Source organism: Equus caballus, chromosome 14 (assembly GCF_041296265.1).
Source record: "Equus caballus isolate H_3958 breed thoroughbred chromosome 14, TB-T2T, whole genome shotgun sequence".
NCBI classification, from domain to species: domain Eukaryota; kingdom Metazoa; phylum Chordata; class Mammalia; order Perissodactyla; family Equidae; genus Equus; species Equus caballus.
This window is the reverse complement of record NC_091697.1, coordinates 58,878,318-58,898,851: the sequence shown is the minus strand read 5'-3', so window position 1 is coordinate 58,898,851 and position 20,534 is coordinate 58,878,318. Positions and strand designations below refer to the sequence as shown.

General features: G+C 48.7%; 1 protein-coding gene and 1 pseudogene across 1 annotated transcript in view; both read left to right on the top strand.

Annotated features, from left to right (window-relative positions):
* Positions 1 to 114: 114 nt before the first annotated feature.
* LOC111767967 (U2 spliceosomal RNA) lies at positions 115 to 204 on the top strand (annotated as a pseudogene).
* An 861-nt stretch (positions 205 to 1,065) lies between these two features.
* SLC22A5 (solute carrier family 22 member 5) overlaps positions 1,066 to 20,534 on the top strand; it is a 24,992-nt gene continuing 5,523 nt past the window's right edge. The window contains exons 1-6 of the mRNA XM_001917961.5: positions 1,066 to 1,735; positions 9,097 to 9,200; positions 14,822 to 14,976; positions 15,988 to 16,159; positions 17,377 to 17,503; positions 19,229 to 19,329. Of these exons, the coding sequence (XP_001917996.3) occupies positions 1,343 to 1,735; positions 9,097 to 9,200; positions 14,822 to 14,976; positions 15,988 to 16,159; positions 17,377 to 17,503; positions 19,229 to 19,329 (1,052 nt within the window). The 5' untranslated portion in view covers positions 1,066 to 1,342. The remainder of the gene's footprint in view (positions 1,736 to 9,096; positions 9,201 to 14,821; positions 14,977 to 15,987; positions 16,160 to 17,376; positions 17,504 to 19,228; positions 19,330 to 20,534) is intronic.

Genomic DNA, 20,534 nt, shown 5'->3' with positions numbered 1-20,534 from the left:
AAAAGTGTAAGATCAATGCTTTTTCATATAAGAATGTAAAATCTCAATTTCTATATTGATTACATCATGAAATGATAATGATTTGGATACATCGGATTAAATAAACATATTATTATCGCTTCTCGGCCTTTTGGCTAAGATGAAGTGTAGTATCTGTTCTTATCAGTTTAAATAAGCATATTATTAAAATTAATTTCACTCATTTCTTTTTGTTTTTCAATGTTTTTAATATCTTCCTGCCAGATAAAATACAGGATGCCCAGTTACATTTGAATTTCCTATATTCCTGCATATGTTTTAATACTATAAAATTATTCATTGTTTATCTGAAATTCAAATTTTAACTAATTTAACTGGGTGTCCTAGATTTTTATTTGCTATATTTTTATTTTAAAATAGAAAATTTTAAATTACGAATGTAGCTACTTATTCGATACGACAGTGCAGGTTTAGAATCACCTACCTGCTTTTTTTTTTTTTTTACCAGTCAACTCTTGAGTTAAGGCTAAACAGAAATAACTAATCTGAGGGGAACGTTTAATCCGAGGCTGGGATCAACAATAATCTTGAAGTTAAATTTTTACATTTGTTTGAACAAGTTAAAGGACAACAAAAGGGCTTGGTAGAGGCCAAAATATAGAAAGGACATTTGGACTGGAATCAAAAATCATTGCTTTCTGCCTCTGCATTGGGGTAGTTAACGGGTTCCGGTTTCAAAATAATGCCTTCCACTCTTATAAGGGTGGGCGTATCAAGGGCCGCGAACTAGCAGTGAGACCCTGGGCTAGTCACTGTCGCCTGTAGGCCTCAGCAAAAAGCTGGGGGGCGGTATTTTCAGTACCTGAGCCTCGCTGCCCGCTGGCCCTCCCCTCCCGTCCCCTCCCCTCCCCCGGCTCCGCGCTGGGGCTACGAGCTCGGCCTCAGACGCCGAGGCCACGGGCCTCGCTGCCTTTCTAAGCCGCTGCATGGCTCTCTCGGCCGTACCCTCCACGCTGGGGCCGCCCAGCCCGGCACCGGGGCGAGCGGCGGCCCCAGGCCGGCCGCCCCCCGCCGTCACGTGCGGCCCAGCTCCGCCCCCGTCCGCGCCGCACTGCGAGCCGGCGGGGCGGGCCTTGCGGCTCAGGCCCAGAGCCCGTCCCGGCCTCGCGCCCTATGTAAGGCCGGTCGCTGCGGCAGCAGGAGGTCGCGAGCCTGCTCTGTCGGCAGGCCGTCCTCCGGGCCTCCCCTCGCCTGGCCCCTCGGTGGGGCCCGCGCGCACGCGCACTCGTCCGCCGCGCCCCACCCCCGCGCGCCGCCGCGTCCTCCGACCCCTGGCCGCGCGCCGCAGACAGCCGAGGGCGGCATGCGGGACTACGACGAGGTGACCGCCTTCCTGGGCGAGTGGGGGCCCTTCCAGCGCCTCATTTTTTTCCTGCTCAGCGCCAGCATCATCCCCAACGGCTTCAACGGCCTGTCGGCCGTGTTCCTGACGGCGGCCCCGGAGCACCGCTGCCGGGTGCCGGACACCGCGAACCTGAGCAGCGCGTGGCGCAACCACAGTATCCCGCTGCGGCTGCAGGACGGCCGCGAGGTGCCGCACAGCTGCCGCCGCTACCGGCTCCAGGCGATCGCCAACTTCTCGGCGCTCGGGCTGGAGCCGGGGCGCGATGTGGACCTGGAGCAGCTGGAGCAGGAGAGCTGCCTGGATGGCTGGGAGTTCAGCCAGGACATCTACCTGTCCACCATCGTGACCGAGGTGGGTACCAGCCCCGCGCCAGGACCGGGGACCGGGACATGGAGAGGACCTTTGCAGTCTTTGAGCTCGCGCGCTAACCACCCCGCCCCAAGGTGGGCGCTGGATGTTGTCACTCCCTTTCGCCCAACACACTACACACTGGTGATGGGCATCCTCCAGCCAGGTGGCTTGGGAACAGTTTGCAAGGTGACTTCCAGCCAGATCATGCTCCTCATGGCATGAGTGTCAGGCTGGCCGCCTGTCCTATGGCCACCTTGGAGAGGGAGCCAAGAAGACCCTAGCGGCCTCTGGTAGTGCTCTGAGTGGTCCAAGACTTCCACTAGATGGGGGTGGGAGTGTTGAGCAGAGCAAGAGCTTGGGGCAAGGAGCTGTCATCGTTTTTTTCCTGCAGCCTCTTGACATCTGTTCAGAGAGAGGAAACATTCCTCTTCTTTCTTGAATTTTTAAAGTTAAAGGAATCATGTGTATGAAACTGTCTCTTGCTTCTTTCTCCAGTTACTCCTTCCCCACCCACCCATGACAGTCTGGTCATGCCCTGTAAGGAATTGTTTACCTTTTGCTCATGGTCAGTTGTCAGCCTTTTAGGATCTGTGCATCTGAAGATCTGTTCAGGGTAACTTGTTGACCTGGATGTTTTAGAGTAATCTGAGGCAACGTTGTTGGCCAGATTTAGTTAAAGCATACAACCTTGGTTCATAGGGAGTGGCGGGAAAACTTTCTCATTCCCCAACCCCTTGGATTTTCCTTTTGGGTAGCTTTGTCTGTCTCCTGGTGACCCCGCAGTCATTAGGGCTGGATGTGTTACTTGATGTTAATGAATGGATGTGAATGTGCTTTGCAGCTTACTCAGTCCCTGGCACTCTTAACTCGCTGGAGTCTCAGCAGAACTGAGCAAGCAGGGCAATGAAAAGAGCCCTCCTTGATAGGCACCGGGTCACCCAGGTTCACCGAGTGTCAGGATCAGGGATTCGAAGATTAGGGAAGGCTTCCTGGAGGCCTCTCAGTAAGTCTGGAATGTTCATCTCAGCAGAATAGTGCGCTGAAGTTCCAGAGGCAAAGTTGGAATAGCAAGAATCAACGTAGCAGGAGTCCAGAGTTCACTGGGAGGAGGCTGTGGGGGAGGATGCACAGGTCCAGGTACAGCATCAAACCCTGCTGGATCCTCAAAGGGGCTTATGGGGGTTCTGGAAGCCCCGTGTCTGTTGCTTCTGGTGGTTGTCACCTGTCAAGGGAGTCTGAGAGCTGCCCCAAGAGACTCAGGTGTGTGTGTGTTCTCTATGTGTTTGGACATTTGATGTCCCCAGCATCTGCATCTGCACTCCACATATATGTACTAGGAGTGTGACCTGAGCCCCACTGGGATCTCTCAGCTAGTGACATCATTCCAGTGCCCTGAGGCATTGTTACTTGACAAAAGAGGCACTGAATGGAGGTGGCTGACTGTGCTTTGTGGCCCAAGAATCCACGGAGAATCAAAACTTTTAGTCATCACAAGTCCTCGGTCCTAGCTTCACAAGCAAGTCTGGAAGCCAGTGAGAGCTGTGAAAGCAGAGGTTGTCCCTCAGGTTGTAGTCAGAGGCCACAGAGGGGAAGTCATATTCCATGACACAGGAGTCCCTGCAAATTCTGCTTCTGGCTGCTGACAGAAAGGAGAGGCAGTGAAGTCAGAAGAAGCTCGTAGCATCTCTTTGGCTTTTACCTTGACCCCTGGGGTCCCTCGGCTTACTCTCCTCCTTTGCTCTTGCTTCACTGCCCCGACCCTGCCTTCGGCTGAGAGAGGTGGTAGCACTGATGGGCTGCTAAAGGCCGGCTGTGCCAGAAGTGTCCTTGAGCTATGTTGCTGCCAATGTCAGCCTTCCTTTCTTATAGTTAGCCTATTTACTGAGCTGTTTCAGCAGTTTTGTAAGAGTTGTGTGTCCTTTCACCTACTTACCGGTTGTTAGTCTGCCAGGAGGCAAGATTAATACATTACTTAGCCCTTTGTTTTGGGATGCTGGAATGCTTGACTTTAAATTCAAGGCTGCTTATTCCTCTCAGAGGAACAGTCACTGTTGGGAGCTGTTGCATTAACATTCTGATGGCCCCATTTTTCTAAGGCCCATTTTCTTTCAACCCAGACTTGGCTTGCTGACTACTGCAGCTAGTCCTGTGCCTGCTAAATATCTCCAAGCCTGGCTTCTGCCCCAAATCTTACATAGAGGTCTTTGTAAGTATACTGGTATTGAATTCCTATTCATGTTTTCCAGCAGAAGATGAAAACCTCAGGTCTCCTGTTTGATTGTTCTTCGTTGAAGTTAGAGGATGTACGTGCGGTACTAAACTTTGTGGTCGATTTACATCTTTGCCTCTCCTTCAAGTCCTGACATGATGCTGGATATAGAGGGAGATGCTCAGGAAAATTTTTGTTGAATGGATTAATGAATAATTTAAGAAATCTTCTCTAAAGTTTGAGAACTGAAGAAGAAAAGGACAGTTTAATTCATAGAAGGGAAACTTGGGGGTGGTCAAAAAGCATTGACTGAAATATGTTTTTGTTGTTTTTGGGGAAGACTGGCCCTGAGCTAACATCTGTTGCCAATCTTATTCTTTTTGCTGAGGAAGATTGGCCCTGAGCTAACATTCATGCCCATCTTCCTCTATTTTGTATGAGGGATGCCACCACAGTATGGTTTGATGAGTAGTGTGTAGGTCCACGCCCGGGATCCAAACCTGCAAACCCTAGGCTGCCGAAGCAGAGCGCATGAACTTAACCATTATGCCACTGGGCCAGCCCCTGACTGAAATATTTTAAAGAAAATGTAATCCCTCACCCCATGGACTGGAGCTTCCTCTATGTAGATGTGCAACAAGGCATTGGGAGTGGCAGAAAGAAGGGGACACTACGAGGTGAAAGAGGTTGTTCTCTCGTGTTTCAGTAATAGTTGGTGGTCCACATGCTTCTAGGCTGGTCTTTCTCTGGAAACCTGGGTGATTTCTCAGGCTGCCTGGGCCACCTGCTTTTTAGTGTCTCCATAGCCCAGCCTGCAGCCAGAAAGACTCCTTTAGAAATTCCTAGCTCTTCTGACACCCGTGAGTTGGGATCTCTTCAGCTAAGACCTGGCAGCCCTCTGCATCTCCTTGTTCCCTGCCTGTCTCTGCTTCCCAGAAGGCCCTTGCCCCAGCCCTTGGCAGTTCTGACTCACTCCCTGTTGTCCTGGGAAGCTTCTTTCTGTGGACTAGCTTTTCTATCAGCCTTATCTCATGCACAGATAGTCTTGGAAAATAGGAGAGCCCCCACTGTTATCCACGAGCAGAGCCCACTTGAAGGAAAAGCCACATCAGCCTAGGAGGTGGGGCCCCGGCTGACTCTGGAGTGGAGAGACCAGACAGACCTGGAACTTGTGCCTCACTGCTATGCCTTTACTGACTTCTCACACTCAGGGGAAGCTCAGACCTTTATCCCTGCCTTTGCAGCTCATGGCAAGCCAGAGAAGCCACTTGCTGGGGTCCCTGAGGGCGCCTGTGCATGCACAGTCATAGGCGACTCATCTGGCCATGAGTGGTCAGGGTAAGCCCCTCTCTAGCCAGCTGACAACTGACACCTTGGGTCAAAGTTCTGACAGGTGACACAAGGAAGGGGGTGAGAGTGAAGGAAATAGTCATTTCTAGAGACTGAAGTTCAGGGTTCATCTGGGCTTTGGGTGGCCAAGCCCACGGGTTACTGTGGTGGTAAAGGTGAACAGCCCTTTTATTCATCAACTCACTCACCTGTGTACCAAACAGCTGCCGAGCCTCTCTTTTGTAGGGCACTGCCAGCCATCTTAGAGGATTTGGTAGCAAATATTTCTCCTTTTCCTGACAGCCTTGGGGCGAGGATCTGCCAGTAATTGCAACAGGGGACAGGATGAACTGTGTGTAGGAATACATGGCATTCGGTAACAGGTTGTGCTTACCAGAGTGTTTGACCGTTGATGTGGTCAGGCTAGGTACATCTCTGGGAAGAGCTTCTGCCCTAAGGGCACAGACCCTGTCTCTTTTCCTTTCCAGCCAACTCGCAGGTAAGAACATTTAGTGCCAGGGAACCACATCATCTCTCTCCTTCCCATGACTGAGAAGCAGCACCAATTACATGGTGCATACAAGAGACACAATTCTCTCTCTCCTTAAAAATGTTTAGTAGTTTTACTGAGGTGTAAATGACATAAAATAAACTGCACGTAACTAAAGTGTGCAATTTGAAAAGCTTTTATGCATGTGTGTGTGTGTGTGTGTATATCCATGAAACCATCACCACTAGAAAGGCACACCTCTGACCAGGAAGGATGGCAAGTCTAGGCCCCTTGCCAGAGTTGCTCCCAGATTTTTCCAGGTTGCACCTGCTCTCATAGCTCACCCACCTGAGGGGTAATAATGCTGGTCGCATAACCTGAAGCTTAAACACACACATTTAGTTCCAACATTGATACCTGTTATCATCAGGCAGTATAGCCCATCCCACGTACAAAGTGGAGGCATCAGAGAGCTGGTCTGTGGCTGCGTTAGTCATGGCTGGGGAGCCAGGAGCTCAGTATAGGATTCTTTTGTAAACACAGCATGCCTGGGGTACATAGCCTGGACTCTATGGGCTTCTCATCCCACCCCTCCTAAGGAGGATTCAGACCAAGTCTTGGAGCCCACTGCCATCCATCTGGTGGTTGACAGGAAAGTGGATGGGCTGGCTTGGGAGGACCTAATCCGTGCATACCTTTGTGTTCATTTGTTGAGACCTATTACCTTTCCTGAGCCTACTCACAGGCCCTTATGGCCAGTAGGAAGGAAGTGTTAACCTATGTTTGCTTTTGGAGGACCCAGAGCCAGGCCCTGAGAATTGCTAAGAACTGGCAGTGGTGGATAGAAAGCCCAGAGGGAGCTATACACTTGCCCAGGGTAAGGACAGGCTGGATCAAGTGGCGGGGGTGAGGTGGTAGGAGCTAGAGAGACGCTCCAAGGCCTTATTTCAAGATGAGTGTTACAGTTACCTTATCGCCTGCAGAGCATACTCTGACCTGGTTTCAAGTAGCACCTGGCCTTACCAGCCCAGAATTCTCTAGAAGCCTATATTAGGAGAACTGATGGGGGGCGGGGGAGCTACAATCCCAGAACTCACTGCAGACACCCCTATGGATTTCTGGTCTAGCTCAGCTATATCAGTGCCCACCCCTTGAGAAAGACCTGTTGACATACAGCTACTGACCCCTTACTCATTTTTTCATCTCTCTTGTTACAAAAGTAGTGCATGCTAGCTGGGAATAGATCCCATCATATTCAAGAGCAGCAATAGCCATAATCTAGCCTCTGGAGCTCTGCCTAACACGCAGAGGCTGGCACCCCATCACTGAGTCCCTAAGCTGCAATTCCCCTGCCTCTCCCATACTGACTTCAGCAGCCATGTCTGGATTGGGGCTGCCCTGGGAGCACTCAGCCTCCTAGAAGAGAGAAGGTATCTGGATGCTAGCACCACCGAAGCTGCGGAGGTGGGAAGGGTGCTGTAGCCTGAGCTCAGACCTTGGTGCTCCGATATTCTTGCCTCCTGCTAGTCTGGACTTCCTCTAGATTTAGGAGTTAGAGACCCCCAACTCTTCCTTGGAGTGGGGATCATCAACCCATTCTCAGCCCATCCAAGGTGCCATGCTTATTCCAGAGTGGAGAGCCAGCTGTGTGACTGAGTGATCCTTATCAGCTGCAGGGGGGTTGTTCTTTAAGTCCCTCCTGAGGGCTGCCCTCTGACCCCTCTGAGGTGCCTGGAGGCTGTGTGCACACACTGCCTACCAGAGCAGAGAGGCAGACTTGTTTTTCCCTCTGTCACTGGCCTGGAAGAGATGCTTTGTTCTTGGAAGCAACACTCTCCCCCGCCTCTGTTTGTTACTGGGGAACCAGCAGGGCAGGCCAGCAGCCTGTAGCTATGGAGGGCAGGCCAGCAGCCTGGTGCCATGGAGAGCAGGCCAGCAGCCTGGAGCCGTGGAGGACAGGACAGGACAGCAGCCTGGAGCCATGGAGGGCAGGCCAGTAGCCTGTTGCCAGGCAAGCAAGGGTCTAAATTCCCTGGAGGGTGGCCTTCTTGGTTACCACAGAGCACCGTCTCTCTGTTCTGGGAAAACATTTTTCTGGGAACCACCAAACTTCCTGTTTTGGCTTTTCTTCCTTCTTTTGGCTCCTTGTTAGGCTGGGGCAATCTCACGTCTGAGTGCTCAGCTGCTTCCCCATGCCCACAGACCTCTTTTCATGGTAACTGTAGATGGAACCACCCATTGGGTACTGGGACACTCAAGCAGTGCAGCCTGTTCCCTACCCCAATCCCTGTTTTACAAATGGGGAAATTAAGGCACAATGGGAGGGGAGGAATCTTGTCTGAGGTTGGATAACCAGTTAACAGTAGAATTAGAAGCTAAAACCCTGGGGCTGGCCCCATGGCCAAGTGGTTAAGTTCGCGCGCTCTGCTTTGGTGGCCCAGGGTCTGCTGGTTCGGATCCTGGGTGCGGACCTACACACCGCTCATCAAGCCATGCTGTGGCAGCATCCCACACAGAAGAACTAGAGGCATCTACCACTAGGATATACAACTGTGTGCTGGGGCTTTGGGGCGGGGGGAAAAAAAGAGGAAGATTGGCAATAGATGTTAGCTCAGAGCCATTCTTTTTCGTCAAAAAAGCATACCTTAAAAAAAAGAAGAAAAAGAAACTAAAACCCAGTTTCTTGACTCCCAGCTCAGAGCTCTTGGCTGTAACTGGACCTAGTGTTGTTGGTACAGCATCAGGGATCCCAGCTCTAAATGTCACCGGAGGGGCCCAGGAGTCCTTGACTCAGGGTGGAGGCTTGAGCAGAGCTGAAGAACAGATCCAGATGGTGCATCCCAGGCCCTCTGGCCTCCGTCCTTTGCTGGAAGCCTTAACTCTGGGAGCCCCAGAGCTCTGCTTCAGAACCACTCCTCTGCCATCCCTGCCAATGGCTGAAACGCACTGAAAGGGTGCCCTACCGTGTCCACCGCCCTGGGCTCTGCTCAGATTCTTAGAAGCAGCCGTGAGAGGCCTTGCCTTCTGGGTTGGCACCTGGGCAGAGTACTTGCTGCCTGCCTGTCTCCCCTCCTCAAATTGGTAGCAAAGCAATAGTGCTGAAAGCTATGAAAAACAGGATGAGGGAGGGAGCCCACTCTCCTTGCGAGGGGAAGCTGCCCTCTGCCTCACTGCCCAGATGAGCCGTCGCCTGCCTAAATGAGCTCACACACTCATGCAGTAAGGCAACAGCTTGCAGGGGTGGAGGATGTTCTGATTTCATCTTCCAAGAAGCCTTAAATTTAAAACATTTAACAAAGAAGTGAGTGATACATCCCTTTGTTTCTCTTGCAGTGGAACCTGGTGTGTGAGGACGACTGGAAGGCCCCGCTCACCATCTCCTTGTTTTTCGTGGGTGTGCTGGTGGGCTCCTTCATTTCGGGACAGCTTTCAGACAGGTAAGGTGGGTGTCTATCTTCTGCAGCTTTAGGGGACCCCAGCACCATGCCAGCAGCATGTATGTGCCTGGTACTTGACTTTAGAAGGCGGTGTTCTCCCAGCGTAGAGTCTTGTGTTTTAAAAGAAGGGGAAGCCACATCTATAGTATAGACTCCATTCCAAGTAAAGAGAACCAACAACCTCCTCTCCCTAATTCTTCCTGAGCACAATACCCTGAGCTGAGTGTATCCATGATCCACTTGACCAGGAAATATGCCGTGAGTCACTTCTGCACCAGCCTGGCTGGCTTTCCTGGGTGAGCATGACTCTTTCATGTCCCTGAGCATGGAAGAGGTGGACACCACACACATGTACATAAACTGTATTGTAGATCTTTAGGCGGTACCATGGGTGCCTGCTGCTGTATTCCCAAAACCATTGCCCTCTCAGCAAGATGAGGAGATCTCACTGGTCAGTAGCGGTGTGATAGGCAGAACTCTTGTGTCTACAAGGCTGATGCCCCTTAGCTAAGAGGCCTATGGCTATGGCACTTACTTCACAACAAGCAGGAAGTTTGTTGTTTTGACCCATAAGCAGATTATTTGTGTAATTCCAAGGCTTTTAACTCAAGTCCATTCATGGCTAAGGAGTTTGTCAACTCTTGATGCAAATTATATGCGAAGTTTTAGAGATCGTATATGAGCATTTTTCTAGCGAAAGGTCCATAGTTTCCGTGAAGTTCTCAGAGGAGCTTCAGGGTCTGTGGAGAGGCTGGTGGAGAGAAGAGTGGCCTTGGCCACACTGGGTCACCCAGTGGAGAGAAGGCCCAGCATCCTCCCAGCTGCTTGGGGTCTCTAATAGAGAAGTTCAGGATAAGTATGTCATCCCACCTTAAGAACAAAGCCATTTCATCCTGTGGCATGAACTCGGGGTGATATTTTGGAATGTTTACATCTGTGGGGATTATTGTCTTTACCTGACAAGTCTTTCCTCATGAGAAATATGTGCATTTCTCAGTAGATTTGTCTTTTCCTGAGTGTCATCTAGCGATTAAAACAAGGGACAAATTCCTACGCAGTCACAGTGAGCATTAAAGAGCTAAGTAGGCCATGACCACTGATTGACAGCTCTAGATGAGCCTGAGAGACTTGCCCCTTTGCGGGAAAGGCCTTTGCTTCCCCAGATCCTTAATCTAGCAGCAAGCATCAGTTGATTACTTATGTATTTAACAAACACATAGAACCTAATATGTGCCAGACACTCTTATAAGCACTGTACAAATTTTTAAAAATAATAATAATAATTTAATCTTCATAACCCTAAGATTAGGAAGTATTATTATTCTCATTTTACAGATGGGGAAAATGAAACCCAGAGGAGTTAAATGACTTGCCCAGAGTCACACAGCTGGCAAGTGGCAGAGCTCAGATTTGGGCCCAGAGAGTCTTGTTCCTCTGTTTTGTGTGGACTACTGTTCTAGGGCCCTGCTCTTCTAGAACTTTTCTTCTAGCAAGGCAGATGTATTAAACAACTAATTGAGGGAAGTGCTTGTTATCTTTTGTGGTGATAAGTGATACAGAGGAGAAATGCAGGATGCTAACAGAGTTTGACAGAGGAGGCCAGGAGAGGCTACCCTGAGAGGTTGAAAGATGAGTAGAAATTAGCCAGCTAAAGGGGTAGGGAGGAAAGAGCATTCTGGGCAGAGAGAGCGGTATGTACTTAACCCTAGACTCAAGAAGAGGCATAGCACACTTTAGGAACTGGAAGAATGTCTTCTGTGGTAGAGGTGTGGAGAGTGGTATAGAGATGAAGCAGTGAGGCAGACAGAGACCCGAGCAGAAGAGCAGGCCGGGCTTAGCAGATGACAGGAGTTTGGACTTTAGTCACAGAGTAGTGGGGAGCTGTTGTGAGTTTTTTAGAGCAAGAGTGTGACACAATCGGATTTGCATTAAAAAAGATTATTTGATAACTTAATGGAGAAAGGATTGAAAGGAAGCAAGAGGGGCTATGGAGAGATCAGTTTAGTTATCACAAATGATGGTGGCTTGGACTACGCTGAGGGTGGTAGAAATGGGGAGGATTAGTAGGAAGTAAAAGCAACAGGACTTGGCCATGGTTGGGTGTGTGAACTGGGGAGGGGAAGATTTCTGGCCTGCAAAGCCGGGTAGATGACAACACCCTTCTCTAAGACAAAGAACTCTGGAGGAGGACTGTGGTTGTAGGAGATGTTGAGTTCAATTTGAACATACTAAATGTGGGGAGACTATGAGACTCCTCAGTGGAGAAATTGAGTATGTTGGATATATGAATATGCTGCTCCATGAGAGGTTTGGGTTGGAGAGACACATTTGGGAATTGTCAGTTCATAGAACCCTCATCAAACCCCCAAATGTGGATGAGATTGCCTGGGGAGAGTGTAGAGTGGGAAGAGGGAGTGCCCAGGACTTAGCTTAGAGGCCCCCTGAGGGATGGTGGGAAATCCCTTCTCATGGGGTTGAGTGGCAGCTGAGACTCAGAGGAATTACCTTGATATAAAGAACAAGGAGGAGGTACCCAAAGTTCAGAGTTGAAACTCAATGCGTTTTTCTGGGTCAGCTGTGCCATGGGTTAGGTAGATGTTTGTGGGCTAGCCTAAGAACCTGATTACCATGTAATGCTATGATTACCTGAAGAAAGTGTTTAAGTTCCAAAAGATCTGCTCTAAGGAAACAAAAGAAACAAAATTAATGAGTACGTTGAGGACTGAGTCTTCCAAAGGGCTTGTACAGTCTTTTTCAAACCTTTGAAAAAAATGTTGTTAGCAGACTTCTTCTTTTAAGTAGGATCATGTGAGTTCAGTAAATGAAATAGCTGAATGAGTGGCTATTCTGGCTACAGCCCCTGCCTTCAGCTCCCAACACCACCCTCAGGCTTGCCTGCACCCCCATGGGAGGCCCAGGGCTCTGTGGGATGGAGTTTCTGATCTCATTACTACTTCTAAGAAAGCCAGTTCGAAAACCTAAACCAAACAAATGACCTAAGAACAGTAAATTCATGCTCTCAAATTGCCTTGGATATTGACAGTAACTTTTTATATAGGACAGAGCTTTATGAGCCTTCTTTCTGGCATATGAGTAAGCCTGAAATTCAAGAGCAATTAATATAATCCTGGGTTGTCAAAGCATTTTATCTGACATTATTGAGTTACTTTTATGTGCATGAATTACAAGAGAGGCACAACCCTGGGAAGAAGTAGATTGAATTTTCTGGTTTTTGTAGGATGTGTGTGTTTGATATTTTGTTGACAGACTTTAAAAGTGAGTGTTTCTGGCCCCTGACCCTGGACTGCCGAGGACTGGTGCTATGTAAGAGTTCTTGGGTCTTTCTTGTCCCTGCCAACCCAGGGAGCCCTTGGGAAGGGAGAGGAGGGGTAGAGATTACACCTGTCTGCCTGTAGTAGTAAGGGGCCAGCTCTTGTTTGGCAGGTAGGGCGCTCTTGTTAGAGAACAATGCAGGGGGTGTCAGAGTCTCCTTCCAGACCGGGGTTTCTCAAGCTTGGCGCTCTTGACATTTTGAGCCAGAGAATTCTTTGTCGTAGGGGCCTATGCTGGGCGTTTTAGGATGCTTAGAACATCTCTGGCCTCTACCAACTAGATGCCAGTAGCACCAAAAAAAAAAAAAAAAAAAAGACTGTTGCAGTGAGAAGACACACCAGACTGTTTAACATGACTGCAAGGCCTTGTGAGTTTGGCTCCTGCCCACCTCTGTAATCTTTTATTGAACAGCTGATGCCAGCCACCTGGCCCCTTGTGTTCATCATGCCCCCTCCAGCCACAGATGTGTGTGCTCTTTTCAGAGTCTGGAGCATTCCTCATCCCATCTCCCCCGACCCCCATGGCCTTCCTTGACCGTGCAGGCTAACTTAGGGTCCCTGGTTTACATTACCTGGTTCCTTCACAGCACCTATCAGAAGTTGTTAAATAAGAGGTGTTATCATATGATTAATGATTAATGTTGGTCTCCTCCACTGTACTGTGAGTATCATTGAAAGCTTCGTTCTTATCCCATCCTACCCCTTGTCAGCAACTCCTTTTCCTTTGGGCCTCATCTCAGTGTCCCATCCTCAGGGAGACCTTCCCTGAATGCCCACGTCCCCAGTCCAGAGTAGGTTCCTTTGTTGTGTCCCTTGTGGACCTGGGTGCTGATCTTGCAGGGCACTTGTTGCAGTGTGTAATTGTACATGCAGTAGTCTGGTTGTTTGATTAACTGAGATTACCATCTGTCTCACCAACTATAGATCATAAGCTCCTTGAGGGCAGAAACAGTGTCTTTTTTATTCATATATATCCCTGGTGCCTAGTATATAATAGATGTTCAAATAAACATTCATTGAATGAAAATAGGAGTTAGCCAGCCCTGACTCAAGCTGAATCTGTTAGGTTGAATGAACTAGGTTGACTTGTTCCTCTCTGTTTGTGGTACTGTGTTTAAAACCAAACAAACCAAAAAAAGACCCAACATTTTTTAAAATTTTAAAATGAACACAGATACAGAAAACCACACAGAACAAATGTGTGACTTAATGAATTATCCTGAGGAAATAACCTTGTAACTACCACCAAGTCAAGAAATAGAACTTTGCTGGCCACCAGAAAGCCCCATCCGTGAGTCCCACCCCAAATACAACAGCCTCTCTCCCCCATAAGTAACACTAGCCTGACTTTCATAATAATCTCTTCTTTGTGGGTTTTTTGTAGTTTTATCATCCAAATGTGCATCCTTAAAAACAAATTTAGTCTTCTACACTTAAAAATTTGAGGTGTCTTTTAGTCTACTTTAATCTAGGGATTCTCTCTCCATCCCTTTCTTTACTTTATAGTTTATCTTTTGGAGAACCCTGGGCTGTTCCACCTGTAGAATTTCCCAGTCTCGACTTTGCTGATTGCATACTCGTGGTGCAGTTCAGCATATTCCTCCTTTCTCTGCATTTCTTGCAAATTAGCAGCTGGATCTAGAGACTTCATCAGATTTGAGTTCAGTCCCTTTGTCAAGACTGTAGGAGTCATGCAATGTTCAGTTGTCTCTTTTTATGGTGTTAGCAGTCATTGAAACATAATGTCCATATCTGTTCATTCGTTTGGGATTGTAAAATGGTGATGTTCTAATTTTATCATTTCTTTTTCATTTATTAGTTGGAATACTTTTATAAAATGATACTTCCCCTCATCTATTATTGGTTACTGTTCAAATAGTTTAATAGGAAAGTCAGGATAAATGTTTCTTTCCCTTTATTTACCAGTTTTCATTTATAATGAATTGTTTCTCCATCATCCTCCAAAGTAAAGTTTCTTTTTTAAAAATACTTTATGGAGGTACAGATTTAAGCATAATGAATGTGTTTCAATCCCTTGCAATTATTATCGTATTTCTGGCACTGCCTTTTGGGCAGTCCTGGTGCCAAAGCTGCACATTGATCCTGGGGAGTGGGATGGGGGAGTAACAACACAGAGAGTGGGAGACCAGGACTGTCTCTGCCCCACGTGCCCTGGCATTACTGTCCATGACCTCTCCCTGGGTGGTTCTGGGGAAAGCCCCTCTCAGTGGAGCCCATTCCTGCCACCTTCTCCCAGCTGGTTCTCTGTCACTCTCCTTTCCTTCCCAGGTTTGGTCGGAAGAACGTGCTATTTGTGACCATGGGCATGCAGACAGGCTTCAGCTTCCTGCAGGTCTTCTCAAAGAACTTCGAGATGTTCACTGTGCTGTTTGTCCTTGTAGGCATGGGCCAGATCTCCAACTATGTGGCAGCATTTGTCCTGGGTATGGCCTTCAAGTTGGAGTTGAGTACTTGATCCTATGTTTCACCGTCATCCCACCACCCACTTTCTGGAGACAGCTGTGCTGTCCCTCAAAGGGAAGTGGTCTCTGGCAACACCCACCAGGGCTTCTTGATGAACCCAACTTGTAGGCAGGGAAACGGAGCCCGCCCAGCCTTGGATCCCCAGCAGCACAATAGGCTGACTGCTGAATTCCAGTTCTATTCTGGCCTCTGAGGTGTGGCACCTTGGTCTCATTAGTACTTGATGGCCATTTTACTAGAACTCACCCAAAATCACCCATTAAAAGAAGGGCCTGCCACTGCCCAGGGCTGAGGTAGCTAAGGAGAGAGGGAGGCATGATGCAAAAAGCAAGGGCCATGATTGGCATGTTCACCAAGGAAGAAAACTGCCTCTTGTGCAAAGCATCGTGGCTAATGAAATTGACTGGCAGGAATGAATTGAGACGAGTGGGCTTTAGTCACGTGACCTTCTGGGTTTTAATTCAGAGTACACACTGCAGGGGTTTGGCCTGTTCTTACTGAAAAGTTGCCAGTCTCACAGTTTGGAGAAATCTAAATCTCTCTTATTGGTCTTTGGGTTCCTTGGGTTGTATTGTTGAAAGGATTATTTCTTTCTCTTCACATTTAATACAATATTTTTTCCTTAACGGGTAATAGTCAGCATGTGCGGCCTCAGTAATGGCTTCCCCTTTAATGAATTCTTCCTCATGTGAGGATTAAATGTGGGGGCCTAACAAGGCATCTTTAGCTTGCGATTTCAGGAAGTGATGAAATTTTCATGACAGAACTGTCGCCGAGGGGCCTGAGAGGCCACCATGAGGCACCCCCAGCAGATGGGCAGACTGGACTGAGTTCAGAATCCTGTCCCTCCCTAGGGCTTGGAAACTTAGACATAATTCTGGCAGTCTTCCTATCTGTGTATTGAAAATCATACAATAGAAGATTAATAAGGAAATAAAATGCTAACATGACTCCTCCCTTGTTTTGAACAGGAACAGAAATTCTTGGCAAGTCAGTTCGTATTATATTCTCTACATTAGGAGTGTGCATATTTTATGCATTTGGCTACATGCTGCTGCCACTGTTTGCTTACTTCATCAGAGACTGGCGGATGCTGCTGCTGGCGCTGACTGTGCCGGGGGTGCTGTGTGCCTTGCTCTGGTGGTGAGTGTGGCCCTGTGCCCCGTGGAGCCCACTGGCAGGATGTCTTCTGTCTGGTATTCACTAGGGGGCAGCAGCAACCCACAAATCCCTATCTGGGCTCCCAGAGACAGGAAGTATAGATTATTTATACGTTGTTTCAGAATGTTTTCTCTATACTCAGAAAATCCAAAAACAAAACAAAACATAACAAAATCCCAAGACATCAACAGACTTGTTCTCGGCCCTGTGCTAGGTTGATTGGAGTGTAGGGAAAGGAAGAAGCAGCAGCTGTGAGATGATAGGGTCCAGCATGACCTCCAGGAAGTCATCAGACTGCAGGACAAGACAGGACGTGGTTCTGGCTGTATGTTGCCAAGGCCTTGTGCCATGGGCACTGGATGAAGAGGGAGAACACTGAAAGTGAGAGTCCTCAGGGTGGCTGCATGGAGGAAGCCAGGCTCCATCTGAAACTCCAAGATAGAAGAGTTGGACAGGTAGAGAGGAGGTCATTCCATACCAAGAGCGGGAACACAGCAGAGGGGCTGAGGGAGGAATCGCCTCTTGCAGGTTGGAAGAATGAGATCACTGGCCCATGTGGAACTGAGAGCATTTCAGAGCTTAGATGGAGAGGATACAGAGCACAGCATGGGCCCTGATCATGACCGAAGGGCAGGGGCTGGCCGATGAGGCAGATCCACAAAGTATGAAAGTACCTAGGTGCCTTGATAACATAGATAGAGAGTCTGGCAAGTCAACTGGATGAATCAGGGGTGGAGAAGTGAGGAGAAAGTAGAGGCCAAGAGGCCAGTGCAGAAGCTTCTGTGGATGCTGGGGACGAGTAGGGGAGTACAGCAGGGCCAGAGTCTGGGCTGGGCTGAGCCCACCACCAAAGCCAGGCTTCGGAGCCCATCTTGCTCCGCTCTCCTTGGTGCCCAGCAGGTGGAACCACCACTCTTGCTGTTCAGAATTGGAGGCGGCCAGTCAGTGGAGCAATCCCATCCTGGTGGACAGGCCCCTCCAAATTTTGTGTACTTCATTGTACTCAAAAGCTCACATTTTAGATCATTACTGGGTGTGGTATGGACCATCTCTTTGCTTCTGGCTTAGAAACACCAAACATTCCCCAAACCTAGCTCTGGTATGAAACCCCATATCCCACTTCCACCTGCGCTACGTGTGGTCTACTGGGCAGCTGTTGGACAGGGAGGCCTCTGTGAGATTCCTCCTTGTACTTCCAGGTTCATCCCTGAGTCCCCCCGATGGCTCATCTCTCAGGGACGATTTAAAGAGGCAGAGGTGATCATCCACAGGGCTGCCAGAATCAATGGGATTGTTGCACCGTCAACCATCTTCGACCCAAGTGAGGTAAACAGTATGTGGGAGCTGGTGGGAGAGTCTCAGTGACCATGATTTTAGGGCAGCACCACATGGCCCTGAAGCCTTCCCTTCACACAGGGGCCCAGCCCTCTCGCTGCCCAAGCTGCAGCTTCCCCCAAGGCAGGCCCTGTTACAATTCAGAAGTTGAGAAGGTGCCACCTGCCTAGATCTCTTCAGCTTTCCCACGGATTTTAGGTTTTCATACTTTGCATACTTCTTTTCTAGGCAATTATATAGTTTAACCATTACTTTTAATAATAAACACTCTTTATGAGTAATAGGCCTTTCACAAAGTTGGCATTTTGGGGCATCATTGTTTCTTATACCTTAGGTAGTGTTTCATCTTAAAAAAATAATGCATTAAATAAAATATGAAGCAAAAATAGATTTGGAGTGAGAAGTGTTCATTCTCCTTCTGCCCCATGAGGGTTAGTTGTCGCCTGTCATCTTAGAGCTAGGTCCTTTTGGATATCCGCCCTTCCCCCTTCCCCACCCCTCGCTGCAAACCCTGTTCTCACAGCCATGAGTAATTTCCTGGCTCTGCCTGATTCCTAGGTCTTGTTTCTCCTTCCTGTTCCCTCTCCTTCCACGCTCTGCAGCAGGCAGTTTTCCTCAGTCCCGTGACTACAAGAAGAGGTTAAAAGTTGTAATTGCTGGCTGATGGGGTTCTGGACTGTGTCTCTGATCTGACGGGAAGACAAGGAACTGGCTGTGAGAACAGCCACCAGCAGTCCTGCTGAAGTGTGCGCGGAAGGCATGTTAGAGGTGCTCAGGACTCGAGATGCAGACTTGGGCTTGGAAAAGAGACACTGCTTATTATAAGCAGCAAAGAAGCCTCTGGGCATGGACAGCCCTGCTGGCCTCACAGTTAAGCGGTGGCCCAGCAATAACTCCCACTCAGCACATACTGGAAAGGCTCAGAGCGGGAGTAGATAGCAGGGGGGGCTTTTAAGTGAGGTAGCTTTGATGGCTTTTCAGGGAGGGGTCAGTCGGAGTGAACCCATAAGCCCTACTGGCATCTTTGAGGAAATGAGGCTATTTCAGGGGATCCATTAAGTTAAAAGTTGACCTTTTGTTGAACTGTTAACTCAGGAAAAACAAACTCCAAAGCTGGGTCTGCTTAAGAAAGCAACATCAGTGTGTTTAGACGTGTGGTTTATTAATGTCTTTGGCTGTGCCGAATTTCATAGGAAGTTTCTCTGGGTGAACCTGAGGTCAATTTTCCTGTTTTTCTATCTGAAATTTTTTTCCTTGGAAGTAGACCAGTAACTGCATGGTATGAGGACTCAAAACATTACTTCTTTTAAAATATCACATGAGTAAATTACACAGCCAGTTTCTCTCTCTGACCCAGAGGGCAGGGAGCCAGCCTTAGGAAGAAATGCTCAGAGGCCTCCCTGGAACTTGGCCACTGACCAAGGCTGAGAGTGGTGCCGTGAGGGAGTTGTCAGCCTGAGCCTCCGCCTTGGCTGCATCCCCTGAGGGACTGGTCACCTACTTTTCGTTCAGTAATTTGTTATCCACAAGGTCTGGGGAAGCCTCCGCAGCCCAAGATACAGTCACTGTATTTACTTTTCTTTTCAAGAAACAAACAGAAAGCTCCCCAACGTGGAGCTGCAGAAAGTTAAGATGCCAGGGTTTCGGGTATGTTATTGGATGTCTGAGTCTCTGATCTTCTCTCCCTCCCATACCCTTGTCATATCATTCCTGCAGCTACAAGACCTAAGTTCCAAGAAGCAGCAGTCCCACAGCATTCTTGATCTGATCCGAACCTGGAATATCCGAATGCTCACCATCATGTCTATAATTCTGTGGTGCGTAAGTGAGACCTATGTGAGGCTCCTGGACAAAGCCTATGGCAGTCGCTGTCAGGCCTCTTGTTTGCAGACATGTCTCAGACCAAAATTGAAAGCCTATGTCATCAGAAAGTGGAAAGTATGTGCCTTTCAATGAAAGAAATGGGTACATTACAATTCTTAACTTGATGGAATCTAAGGAAAGGAGAATGAGGGTCCAGCCCTGTGGCCGAGTGGTTAAAGTTCCATGCACTCCACTCGGCGGCCTGGGGTTCGCAGGGTCTGATCCCAGGTGCACACCTACTCCACTCGTCAGCCATGCTGTGGAGGCATCCCCCATACAAAGTAGAGGAAGATTGGCACAGATGTTAGCTCAGGGTGAATCTTCCTCACAAAAAAAAAAAGAAAGAAAAGGAGATTGAAAACTGTTGTGGGGGCTTTTTTGAGACATATGGGACCTTTGGGGATCCCTCCAGGTCCTGAGGTGAATCCTTGCTCACTTTGGGTCCTAGATTAGTTGTTCTTGTCCCCTGCGCCTTAGACAGTGACTGGGGAGGACAGGTGTGGCCTTTAAGAAGAATCTAAGTGAAGATGCCATGTGCTTTTGGTTACAGAGGCTGCTAAGTACTTTCTGGAAATTTGGAAGCAGGACCTTCTCCCTCTGGGATGTTCGGAGACTGTCCTGGAAGCAGGGCCATGACCTAGATGTCCTCGTCAGTTTCCTTCTAACGAGGCATGTCAGCAGGTGTGTCAGGAAGGGATTTGTGAGTTACCAGAGAAGGAACACATCTGAGTGCCTGGATAGTGTTTGCTCAGTGGCCAGACCCTTGGGATTAAGGCAACTACCTGAGGCTGCTGGGTAAGAAAGGCAGACTTCATCTCAGAGTCCTTACTGCTACAGTCAGCCAGCCTTGGGGCAGCCAACCATTTTGCTTGCTGGGGGTACTATGAGTCACCCATTTCCAAGGAATGGCCCAGGATCCCTCAGGGCAGTGCACTCCCCTGAGTTGGCCTCACACAGGACCAGCGTGCCGCCCGCGCCACAGACTTGCCAGCCTGCAATGAGTCACCCGTTTCATGGTTCACCCAGGTGCTCCTCCTGCTCTGGATTTCCCAGGGACTCTTGCACATGCCCTTTCCCCTGATTATACCAGCTGTGGTTTCAGCCTGCGGATGAGTCAACAACAGTCTAATCCATAAAAGCCCTGTTTGCCCAAGAGCAT